Consider the following 13,338-nt stretch of genomic DNA (forward strand, 5'->3'; position numbering starts at 1 on the left):
CATGGTTTTTCCCATGTGTAACGTGAATATGTGCCAGTTTCCCTCCGAAACTCCACGAAGGCATCCTTCCTCATAGGCTGATAGTTCTCTTAGCTTTGCCATATTCAGGTAATCTAACAGTGGTAGCTCGACTCATCTTTAAATCCTTGCGAACGGGCCTACTGCATGGACGTTTGGAGGGTTTCCGGATATTTAATGTGACTTCAAGCCCTTTTCCCTTTCAATGTCGTTCTTGAAAGTGTTCCTTCCTTGGCAGATATCTGTCGTTTATGCTTTAATTAAAAAAACAAGTCGCGTTGCGCTAGTGACCTTGTTTAGAATCGCATTATTAGTGCTGAATAAATGGATTATTTTATTACTGTACATTTATATTTAAGGACAATCGTATCAGGATTCTGCCATAGGTATATTTTCAATTAATTTATGAATTGTCAGCAAAGAAAAGCATACGGCCTGCTTACTCACCAGTGATGAACTTGTGGGCGTAGACTATTCATAGTACTATACATACAGGCCAAGTGAAGATCGCATCTATTGTGAATAACAAAAGAGCCGCAAGAAACTGCCGTGATCAGACCTTTCTGTGTTTGACGTGCCTTTGATAGCGCGTTGCTGGCCATTGTGCCTAATCTGGTTCCGGATGCTTCAAAAATAGACCTCTGCAGATTGGTATGGTGTTGTGTATTCAGATGAACTCTTCTTTCTTCTGCATCGACTGATTAAACAATACAAATGTGATTTGACGATTTGACAACATGAGCCATATGGCTGCCCTAACAAGTTGGGTGTTTATTTCAGTTGGTAACAACTTTGTGATGATGAAAAAAGCTTTCTCTTGGCACCCATTACTTCATTTTTCTATCATGACAGGTCTATAATGTCATCTATAGGTACTCGGATCCCCCCTTTTAATATAGATTTTTTGGAATGCTGTTAAATAAGTCATCAAATCCATGAGTAGGATGAATGTCTAAGGTATAATTTCGATAATGTAACGACAATCAATGTTGTAGCATTGATTGGTATCGATACTGCAACATGCGAGGGCTGTTATTCGTATAGTGTTGAGGAAGTGTGTAATGTTTTGAAAATTCAGTGTATTTTATAATAACACTGTATTTTTTTAACATAATCCTATTGTAATTTAAACAACTTGCATTAAAATTTGAAAAACCGTTAATTATGGATGGTAATTTGCGCAGTGCGTTTTTTGTATAGTAATGAGACTGCATTTTAGAAAATGAAGATGAGTCTAAAAATATCAAAATTTGCTTCCCCAGATTTTGTTTTTACTCATCTGGCTTCGCATTTTTTAGAGTCTATATTATCAGGTGGTCATTTTCAAAGTGTTTGTGACTGGAGATATTGTAACATGTTCATTCATTTTAGGGAAAGTCTTCCGTGTTTTTTTTTGGAAAACCTTTTACTTGTTTTTCGATTTGTATGATGCATATGTTGGGTTATTATAATCGTTTTATTTCATTTTCAGGATAATTGTATTGTAGAATGCTGTCAAGAATAAACACTTATTACTTTCAGTTCTACGTTAGATCCAGAAATTAGCAGCTCACTGCCTTTAAAGCACTGAATACTTACATTGAAATGCAAACTGTGGTTCATGATTAACAAATTGTAGTAATTATAATAAAAAATATTCCAAGGAAAATCTTTTGTATTACTAGTAACTAACTGTACGTGGCCTTCGTTCAGGTATTGAGTTCTGAATTCAAATAACTATTGAAATCGTTACAAGGTATTTTTCCCGCCTACTTAGCATGCCTTCTTAGTGTAATTGTCAACACACTCGGCACGTATTCGAGAAGCCCGTGGTTCGAGTCCCGGCGAAGGCATTGCTCATTTTTCATCTCGTCTGCTTTAAAAAAAAATACCCAATGTTTCTACATCGTATGAAGCAGAGCTATAGGGCATGTACAATTATGGTACGTGTACATAATTGTGGGATTTCAAAAGTTAATAAAACTTTTTCTATCTTAAAGGGCGCATTATCAAATTTATTTGGAATTCAGTGTATCCTATGCAGTGTAGTGCATACATTATTTGATCACTGTGTTCCTGAGTGGGACTTGGGCACTACTGCTATGCAGCTGTCTGCTATGCCTGTCTTTCACTTACTCCTGTAAAAAGAAAATCGCGTAGTAAAAGATTTGGCGGACGAAATGACCATTATCACAATCTGCAGCACGTCTAATCCAGCACTATTTGGAAACGTAACTCCGAAGCATTGGCACATTCTTGAGAAAATGAAAGGAAACACCATCCATTTGTAGAATGAAATCACCACATTTGACTAACAGATGGAGTAATAAAAGTTTTCTTATATGTTCGGAAATAAATCACCAATTACTGTCAAGGAAGAAAATGGAGCAAATGGGTACTTTCCCGTGTTTCCATTGCACAGGACGTGATGACTGTTGAAGAGTCACACTAATGCACCATTTAAACAGTGAACGAAATATAATGGTGCAGTATATCACTGACCTACAAATCTCAAAACGGAGCATGGAGAAAGGTATTGGAAGCTATCTGGAAAACTGGGCCTGTGGCTTCTGAAACTGTAATATTTTTTATTATACTTCATGTATATCGATATACTTATTTTAGATGTGTCAAATAACTTTTCGTCTTTAGTAATAGCTTCTTTTAAATTCAGTAATAGACGAAGCTGTAAGTATTTGTAAAAATAGCTATGATGATTGCATTGGTACAAAATCCTAATGTGTTGAACTATTTCAAAGTATCATTTGGATTGCTGCATAATATAGATAAAATACCTTAACAAAAATTTATACTTTCCTAAAGAGAATTAATGCTTTTTGTTAACTGTAATTAAACTGAGTAATGATATTACATTGATTCTAGGAGTAATACATAAAGTAGCACTTCGCATATGTTAGCGTCATAAAGTGGCCCATTGGGAAGACACAGATTCAAATCATGGGAACGCTTGTGCATTTTCGTGTTTTTTCCCCCATGTGTAATGGGAATACGAACCCAGTTTCCATTAGAAAGGTACTTCTCAAAGGCTTCCCTCCCTTTAGACAGATAGTCCTTGCGTGCTTTGCCTTAAAAATAATCCTTACAAATGAAATTAAGTGTGAATGTTGTTTCTGGCTTCCAGCCTAAATTATATTTGGATAAAATCTAAGCGAACTAAATTTAGTTTACGATGACTCATTAGAAATAGGAAGACTTTTATGAAGGTTTTCCTAAAACTTGTAGAGCCATTAAGTGTATTTTGAAGCCGGGAAACATAAAGAAACAACGATGCTGTCGCCGGGTCTTCAACTCCGGACCTTCCGATGCTAGCTGGACGTGCTTTCCAATTACAGTTACGAGGGAGGAAGTACCTTACAAACTTTTTGTGTTTGTATGCACTTATAACCGAAAACATATAATTTCTTTCTTTCTTCATCTTATAAAGAATTCATATTTTACTTCTTTCATATACATTCTTAGACAAAAAAAAAAAAAAAAAAGGACGGACCACGACGCACCGAGAAGATATAAAGCAAATTGATATACATACAGGTTTCGCCGGAAGATGCAAAATTTTACATTTTGGCTGCCAATGAATGAACGGTTGTCGCTACAGCGCAACTGGCAGGATATTTAAGAGGAGAAATTATGATTCCAGGTTATAAATTCTTCGCGAAATTCATTCCGTGTACTCTGGTATACAGTAACTATGCTATCGCATACAGGTGCGCCAATGATATGCGCAGATGTCAGAATTTGAGAGAGGTCGTGTAGTTGGGCTGAAAGAAGTCGGTTGGTCTTATCGGCGAATAGGTCTACATTTGAACTGGAGCCATGCTTCTATTAGACGGTGTTGACAGGAGTGGGTGAACCATGGTCGCACACAGCGTCAAGAAGGAAACAGTAGGCCTAGAGAAACGACAGAACGTGAAGACCGAGCAATCGTCAGAGCGGCACTCACAGTCCCAGATGCATCATTATCATCGATTGTACGTGCAACTAGTGCTTCAGTGACGCCAAGGACCATTCATAGACGGCTCACAGGTAGGGGGCTGCGGTCACGGCGCCCCTTGCGCCGACTTCCATTGACCTCTGTACAATGTCAAGCCCGTTTGCAGTGGTGTCGGGCTCATTTGCACTGGAATGTCACTGACTGGAGTAGAATAGTCTTTAGTGATGAGTTCCGCTTTGAACTGAGTCTCGATGACCAGCGAAGGCGAGTCTGGAGACGCCCCGGACAGCGGTGTGATACCAACCTGACTGTCATCCGGCAGACAGGCCGGCAGTTAGGAGTGATGGTTTGGGGTGCCATTTCATTTCATAGTAAGACCTCTTTGGTTGTCATCCGTCGCAACCTTCCAACACAGCGGTATGTCGACGAAGTTTAAAGGCCCGTTGTGTTGCCCTTCATGTCACTCCAGCCTGGGCTTATTACATTTCAGCAAGATAATGTCCGCCCCCACACTGCACATGTTTCTACTGCTTGCCTTAGTGCTTGCCGAACATTACCTTGGCCAGCAAGGTCGCCGGATCTCCCTCCTATTGAGCACGTTCGGATAATTATGGGCAGGGTCTCCAACCAGCTCGGGATGTTGACGATCTAACGCGCCAGTTGGACAGAATTTGGCACGATATGCCTCAGGAGGACATCCGCAACCTCTATCAGTCGATGCCAAGCCAAACAACTGCTTGCATAAGGGCCAGAGGTGGACAAACGCGTTACTGACGTTTTCACTTTGTGAAGCTCTGTCACTTCAATAAATCATCCAATTTTTCTCAAGCTGTAATCATTTGTTTTTCTGTACATGTACATCACTTCTACCGATTTTCGTCCCATTCGGATAACTCCTTCTTGGTGAGTCGTGGGTTTTTTTTTTTTTTTTTAATCTAAGAGTTTATATAGAAAAATGTATGATTAAAAACCTGCATGATCAGTTCCATCCATTATAGGAAGCCGTTAATAGTCAGTTTTTAAATGAAATTTTTGTCACTCAAGTTTTTAAAACAGCTTTCTTGAAAATTCTGAAGTTACGAGAAATAGCTTTCATTTTTCTTTTTAGGGAAAAGTGTCTTTCGAAAGCTTGCAATTGTGAAGAAAAAGAGCTTTTCGAAACTATCATCTGATGGTTCGGCACGGGAAGATTTTAAAATGTTCTCTTGTCAGTTTTAGGAAGATGAGAGAGAAGCCTATCTTCACGCAGGAGTTGTTTGACAGGCCTATTAAAATTTTGTTAGCGCTTTCCGAAACAGAATTCTTTCATGAAAAATAAAAATTGAATCGTTTTAAAACCGGCATCTTATAGACATCTGTCTTTAGGAAATGAATTTCTTTCACAATGCAAGGGTTATTAAATGAAAGCATTTTGCTGCTTTATTTATATGTATTGTATTTATTTGTTTTAGTAAAATCAATGTAAAGTATTGATATCTAGGCAATATGTGCTTTTTTATGCATAAGTATATCAGAAAATAAGGGGAGGGTGGGATTTAAATTATTTTATAGAAGCTGTTCTATCTACGTCAAAAACTGGAGACAATTTATTTGGAGAATGTCATTTACGGAGTCGTAGAAACAACTTCTGGGAGTAAAAATACATACTTTTTGATAATTATATATTATAATTTGAAAAATGTCCGAAATTAGTTGATTTTTTTAATATGTGTGTAAAGTGTGTTTTTTTTTTTTTTTTTTTTTTTTTTTTTATCAACAATGTGCGGATAATAATATGCGCAGAAAACTTAAATGCTTATTTGGGAATTCGAGCCGCATTGTTTAGAAAGTTTGCTTTTCTTATAATGAGCTTAGATGCGTGACTTTTTAATGCGCATTTTATTGTATGCACGTACAGGGATGTGTGTACTTTGTATTCATGTATGTATGTGATGATTATATGCACTTTATATACGTTTATATATTAGTTATTTTTAGCATATTCCCTACAAAACTCGTTTAAATCTTAATCCCTGTGTAAAAAAAAAGTACGGCAGTGATTTTTAGGGGGGTATTGGTAACTGAAACTTAAAAGAGTCATGCGGTGAATGAATCTTGCAAAAAAGAAACAGTAATTTCCATTTAAAAAAAACCTCATCAGCGATACATGAGCGTGGAGTATTTTTGCAACCGAGCAGTGCAAAAGTGCGGATGAGTCAGTAGTTATCAGTGTCTCGCAGTCAGTCCATAAAGAGGCTTGTCAGCGAGGTTATCTGTGCTTCCCCTCATCTGTTTACTCGCCCTCAATCTGGCTTAGCAACTCCTCCCTATTTGCTGGTCAAATATGGCGCAATTTAAAGATCAATTACTTGAGCACCCTGCGGATTTATCAGCTCAAGCAGCAGCGCCTTAGCTTCGCCATTGGACGGCCAGATCTTTTATAAGACCTTGGGCGGCTCCCTGCCTGTCACTTCTTTAAAGAACTCTTTGAAGAGCTTTTTATTTGTCAGGAACGGGACATCTCATCATGTTTTTAATTCCGATACGATGATTCTGTTTGTAACGAATGCATTCTTACGTCTGTTCTGTGAAACAAAAGTACATTAACCACCTTCAGACTTTTTATTTGTTCGGGTTTGTGAGTTTAAGAAACAAAATTTTTGTTCTATTAAAGATTATATTTGATAAGTTTCACTTTTATCAGGATGTTCGTGTTAAGCACGTGTCAGCGCTTCCGTCTGAGGAAATAATTTAAAAACAGTTAAGAAATGTTTATGTAGTTATTTTTGTCGCCCTCTGTTGAAAAATTTAAGAGATATTTACTGATGTTCCTTAAACTGTAGACACCTGATTTGTACAAAAGACTAATAAATTCTATTCTGTTATTTTCCGCAGTAGTAGAGCGCTTAAAGCCGTGGAATACTGATAATTTGACCCTGTGTTTTATTTCTAACGCTCCGATGGGTTGACTTTGGGGAGTTTTCGGGATTTTTCTAATGCGTAAAATGCATGCGCGGCCAGTTTCTGTTAAAAAAACATTCCATTATCTTTCCTTTAGCAGAATACTCTCGCTCCCTTGGTCTGAATTAAATCATTTAACGAGCCGTTTTCTTATTCAGTTCTTAATCGCGTAAAAAGTATTTAGTATGCCGAGTACAGAAATGGAAAATTATATATTATACTTTCAGTCATTTGAAAGCATACTTTTATGAATTTACGAAATAATATAGCTCATGAATTATTTGCAATTTATTGCCGTTAAAGATAAGCACATACGCACGCACACACAAAGGAGAAAGGAAATTTTCTTAAGTTTTTTTTTTTTAATTATTATTGTAGCTGGATGTAAAACTTTTTTGTTTTAATTTGTGTGGAACTGAATTTGGTGCTTTTATAAAATTCATTTCATAAATGCATTGATATCAATTATGATTGAAAATTATATACATATGTATATATTTTTACTTTAAAAAGATGTAAATTTTTTAACCACGATTAAAAATTTTGGACTGATTTTAGAATTTATTGATTACTTTTGTGGTATATTTATTCGTCCGTCTGCATGTTTTGAATTAACAAAATTCCGCTTGATGTCCCTGTAATTCTTGGTTATTAAATTTTTACCGAAATTATTGTAAGGAAATAATCCTTCTTCCTTCAGAATTGCCTAATATTTCAGTTCATAAAAGCGAAGTTTTTGACAGAGAACAAAAAGTTAAAGCATAATAATTTTAATAGCTAAAAACGGAATATTACAAATTTATTCTTGTCACATATTACCAGGCCTCATGTATTTGGTTTTATTAATAGTCCAGAGGGGTTTTGTCCCTGAGGGACTATTGTTTTCGTTTTGGGATTTTGCGTCGAATCACTCTGAATGTCCGTTTCACTTTTCAAACTGTTGCCACCAAATATTATCACCCTGTATTATATTTGAAGAAATTAAATAATGAAAAATCTGCATAAATGTATATATGTTTCTCGCATTGTGATAAAACAACGGTACCTACAGCCATCAAATTTTGCAGGACGTAATCTTACTGCGAATATGGACATCTGGAAGCCCAAATTTGGAATTTGTTTTATTATAGATTTCATATTTTGTAAAACTTAAACGAATTTTTGATTGATTAACTCAAGGATTTCAAAGCGAGCAATGGCTACGTTGTACAGAAAAAATATTTCAATCTCCAGCGCGTGAGACTGTGTATCGGAAATTCTAAAGATATGCTCAATTTAAAATTACTTTGCGATATTGCTCTTGAACTGAGTTTTATGGTTTAAGTGCGGAGAACATGATATTTAATAAATAAAGGTAACACACAAACTGTTAATAAAACGCCCCTTTGAAGGTAATAAAAAATCTGAAACCCTTCAGATTTTTTTTAATAAAATTAATTTTAAAATGTTTTAATGTGAAACAGTGCTTACCAGTGTAAGTATAAATAGTGGATCTCATTAACGGAGAACCAGGCTTAGATTTATTAGTTGTACAGTGGTTCCAAAAGTTTCTCAGTTTTAATTTCTAGGAATGTGCTTAACGGGAATTTTCTCTGTATTGTTGCCCACCAGCGGCCGAGCGGTAAAGTCGCTGAGCAATGATAGTTCGGTCCGAGGTTCGAATTCCGCGAACGTGCTGGCTGCATGGGCGTTTTTGTGGTTTTCCCATGTGTGACGTGTATACGAGCCAGTTTCCCTTAGAAAGTCCTCCACGAAGGCATTCTTCCCCTTAGGGAGATAGCCTTCGTGTGCTTTGCCATAATTAAGTACACCACGTCTCTGTATTGTTTTCCCGGAGGGTTGTTTTTTAATTTTAAATATTTGCGTATACTAGTCTTTAGTTTCCGAATAGTTCCGTTTAATTAGTCTTTAGTTTCCGAAATTTCCTTGTATGTGCCTTAGGCAGACCTCGATCAGTATGCCAAAGGTTTCACACTTTACTTGAGGAAAATAACTTTTTCAGTTTACTAGTTAACAACTGAAAATATTCAGCTTTAAAAATCACTCCGTTAACGTTGGACTGAATTCCAACGAAACTGCGGTCAGCGAGTTTTTAACTTTTTGCTTATTTGAGATCACTTTTAAGCTGTGGCACGATAAACTGGAAGTGCGCAGCAATTATTCAATTGACATGTTGAGCGCTACGTCAGCCATCTGTGGCTGACACTAGATTTTCCGTTTAGGTCGCGTCAGCTGAACGGGATTGCCTTAAACGTACGCATGGCGCTGAACGTGTTAAGTGGACTGAAGTGCAATGAAACTGTAATCTGCAAGAATTAAAAAATTTTTTGGTTGGTTGTGCTAATTTTTACGTTAAGCTTCTTCATTATTTTCTAGCAAAGGATTTGCTAGGTTTCAAAAACAGTGGAATCACTTTTATATGTATATTACGTAAATATAGGAACCGATATGCCCCCCCCTTTTTTTCCTTTGGGTTGTTGTTGTTGCTTGCAAACTATATAGAGACTTTGAATGCAATTTACTGAAGAATACACGCAATTTTATTTAGCACTGGCTGTAAAAGAAATGCTATTCTTTTCAAGTCTGATTTTTTTATATATATTTTTTTATGTTGAGAGTTAATTGAGACTTCTATGTATTTTTGCATTTTGAAACGGTCTTTGTAAAAACCAATGTCAGTAGGATAAATTAAAAAAGAAATGAAATTAAACATCTCTTTGCATGCAATGGCAGTACGCCGATTTTAAATTGAGTATGTCTGCAAATAGTTTTAATTCTGTTCCGTTTGGGTTTAGAAAATGTATTTTACATTAAATGAAACTCAACTCTAATTCGTGATTTTGAGAACATGTACATTTGTAGGCGAAACAACACGTTCTTCTTTTGATAACAAATTGGTTTAATTTTTTTAAATATCACTCTAAAAATCATGAAAATTCGAAGCCTGTTTATTCCATATTTGAGACAAATCACTATACTAATATTCTTTGTAAACTCTGATTTATTTAGCACGTGAACCTCGGGGGAAAAAGAAAGTTTATGCAAGATAAAAAAATACAAAATCAAAATTATAATTTAAATTAGCAGTAGCCCCTTAATTCCTCATTTTTAATTTGGGTATTTACCCTCTTTATTCTAAAAACAGTGATAACCTTTTCTGGATTGCTTCATTTCTAGATCAGTCCGTATCATACGACTTGCATAACGCTGATGCCGTATCTAATTCAGAGCTTAAACCGAAATTTTTTCCTTAATAAGCTGCCATATTGAAATAAATGTGAACTTTGCTTATATTTCTAAGACGTGCCTCGCTGCTGTCTTCCTATCGCAACAGTATCAAAATTGTAAATAGCCTTGAACAGGCACGATTAAGTAAAATGTGGCCGCAAATGTCTGTTGAAATAAAGATGAATATTTAATCTGCTTCAGCTGGCTAGTCTGCTGTTCATCACGAATTCAACGTTTTGTTGTCTGTACTATCAATGATTCTACATCATTTCATCTTAGTCTTGTTGCTTCAATATATATATATGTGTGTGTGTGTGTGTTATGTATTTTCTTTACGTTTTCAAATTCTTCGTCACATAAAATCTTTTTTCTTACAGAGAGAAAGAGTGTGATCTGGAAAAACGTTATGAGTTTTTGAAAGAAGAACTGAGAATTTTGCTGGAGATAGAAGGTGTGTAATTCTTTTAGTGTTGTTATTATTGTTATTAGCTATGTTCTTTCTTTACAGTGGAGTGCAGCTTGCGTTTTTTTTTTTCAGAGTAATCGAAGCACAGTTAGTAGTTCTTCTATGACCTGATGTGTCGTAAATTGAGTTAGCGTTGCCCTTATCTTAAATTTATTGAAACGGAATATTTCTGAATTCATCGGAAATATCTATATTTAGTAATTGACTCATCACGGACGTAAATCTTGACAAAGTCTTGTTTTAATTATCTGTGATTGATATAATCAGTCTTCCAGAGTGTAATTTAGATTCCAGGTTTTATTCAAGCTGGAAATAATTGAAACTTTATAGCGTCAATTAAGTTTTTATCGGAGGAGAGAATATGAAAAATTGCCGCTACCATCGCTGGAAACTGAATTCAGGACTTTCCGATTGCTAGCCAAACATACTTCCAATTACACTACGAAGGCTGGCATTAAGGAAGGGAAACATTTCTTGGCAGGATTTAAGTAAGTGTATTCTAACATATAAAACGTTTGGGTAGTCTAGTATGGGGTTTTGTATTGCAGTGCATCTGGCATGGTATGGTCTCAGTACTTTATGACAAAATAAGGCTGCTCAAAATATACTCTAAGACATGGTTTTAACCACTCATGCATAAATAACCTGAGCTTGTCTAATTTAAATGGATATTTATAATTTATTAATTCTACATTTTGGATGTTATTATGCTTTAATTTGTTAATAGCATAGATATTTGTTATGTTGATTGTTAATTGTTTAAATTAGCCTTTCCTTTAAAGATAGATAAACTAGATACGTCTTTTACATTTTTGCAGAATCACATTAAACGGAATTACTGTATATTTGTTATGATAGGAATTTTTTTTGCCTTTGGACAAGCATCATACTTCGATATGAATGGAATCCTCTCTTCTTTTACCGTATACAATACAATAATCAGGGCCGGACCATAGCATGAACAAATGTCTAGAGCACGGCTTTTTTTGGGGGGAGGGGCGGTCTCACCGTCCACTTAAACAAAATGTAAAAGTAAATTAATCCTTTTGTTTCACAAAATAAATAAACTTTTATCCATATACTCAATTTAAATTTAATCTAAATCTACAAGCTTCCTTTTTTTATTAAGATGTATTGATACAAATGGCCCACTGTACATGAACAATATTTGGCTGACTAGCTAGGTGGGGGCGTGACAAGTGACATTGGGTGCCTATTGCATGGTGTGCAGAAGTCTAGTAAAAAAATTAAACATGGCAAAAGTAGAGACGAAGAATAGGTGTTCTTTGGTAGAGAAACGATTTTGGGTTCTATATATTAATTTTCTTGAAGTGATTAGTTAGTTGAAGCGCTGAAGTAGCTTTTTATGTAATAAATTGTATAAATATTTTATATAAAATGAATTATCGTCACGTTTCCGGTGACGAAAAAAGAAAGCGTAAGTAGAAAATGCAGGGGGGGGAATAAACAACAAGCAACAACAACAACAACAACAAAAAATAAATAAATAAATAAATAAATAAATAAATAAATAAATAAAAAAGCTATGTTTAAATATGTTTTTAATACAAAAACAGATAATATTGACGCGGAAGTTCAGTCTGAAGTAAAGATTATAGAAAAAGGAGTTGGTGAATATTCCGGAAAGCGGTAAGTACATTCAGAAATGACAGAAAGCAATGAAACCAAAATTGAAGTAATAGAAATGAAAAACATAGAAGGCATACCAGATATTGTGGAGAACAACCAAAATGCAAGTGATGAAGGAGAAATTCAAAATGTAGAAACCTTATAATGTTTCTAACTTCTTCGTCTATGCTGAACGTAGGGAAATCTAGTGAACTGTGTAGAGTCTTATCGCTGAGTTCAAGGGCATAACGACAAAATCATGATAGGTTTAAAATACACTTTTATTCAAAGAAATAATAACACTTGGCCCCTTCTCAGGCTTACAGGAAAGCGTCCACTTGGGCTTTAAACCAAGATAAGAAAATAAGAAACTAATCTAATACTAAACTAAACTGACTTAGCCGAAACTAACATATTTACCTAATGTAGTTGGCTCTTAATTAAATTAGCTGGAGATTAATCAACAGTCACGTACAATACGGCCGAGCATAGTTGTCTTAATAACAAAGTCGCCTTAGGGTAAACACTTACCACTAAGGATTCCTAAGATGTCCTACTGAAGACTACGGCTGAGACTACTGTAGTATGACCGAGCTATTGCATTACGCGACGTTGCCGGCTCTGTGAACTAATGCCCAGAGGCACATGGCATAATAGAGTTCCAGACGTGGGAATCTCGGAGGAGAAATCGGAGGCAAGGGGAGCCTACTGAAGTAAGCTGAACCTTCCTTAAATATTCTTTCTACCTCATTTATATGTAACGCGATACTAAAAACTCATTCTAATAGGGAGTTGTAAGTGGGAAACAGGAATTTAAAGGAAAGGAATTAAAAATAACTGCTATGAAATAAACCACAGTTAATGAGACTTTTTTCGGAAAAATTGAACATTTCTTTGTGGCCTTTAAATTTAACAACAGACATGCGACATTATTTGCTTAAAAATAAACCACCATTAAACATGTCATTAAAAAGGTAGTAACAGAAGGTGAAAAAACTGCAACTTGGTCTTTAAGAAGAATATTTTATTTGCAGTAAAGCAAACGGTGAAAATGTTGAACTAGAATAGTTAGTGTACAGTCCAAAAGGTAAAGCAATTTACTGCTATGTTTGCAAGATGCTTTCGA

At 35.5% G+C, this 13,338-nt stretch overlaps 1 protein-coding gene across 4 annotated transcripts in view; it reads left to right on the top strand.

Annotated features, from left to right (window-relative positions):
• Positions 1–13,338, top strand: part of Ehbp1 (Eps15 homology domain containing protein-binding protein 1) — a 255,700-nt gene that overhangs the window by 146,907 nt on the left and 95,455 nt on the right. For 3 of the 4 annotated variants that reach the window (XM_085809696.1, XM_085809695.1, XM_085809697.1), the window contains one exon: positions 10,495–10,568. In XM_085809696.1, the coding sequence (XP_085665822.1) occupies positions 10,495–10,568 (74 nt within the window). Of the gene's footprint in view, positions 1–1,489; positions 1,628–10,494; positions 10,569–13,338 lie in introns of those variants that run through there. The other variant, XM_085809698.1, reaches the window with a different exon arrangement.

Source organism: Stegodyphus dumicola, chromosome X2 (genome assembly GCF_044657685.1).
Source record: "Stegodyphus dumicola isolate Sdum_Otavi_A_Nest chromosome X2, ASM4465768v1".
NCBI lineage: Eukaryota > Metazoa > Arthropoda > Arachnida > Araneae > Eresidae > Stegodyphus > Stegodyphus dumicola.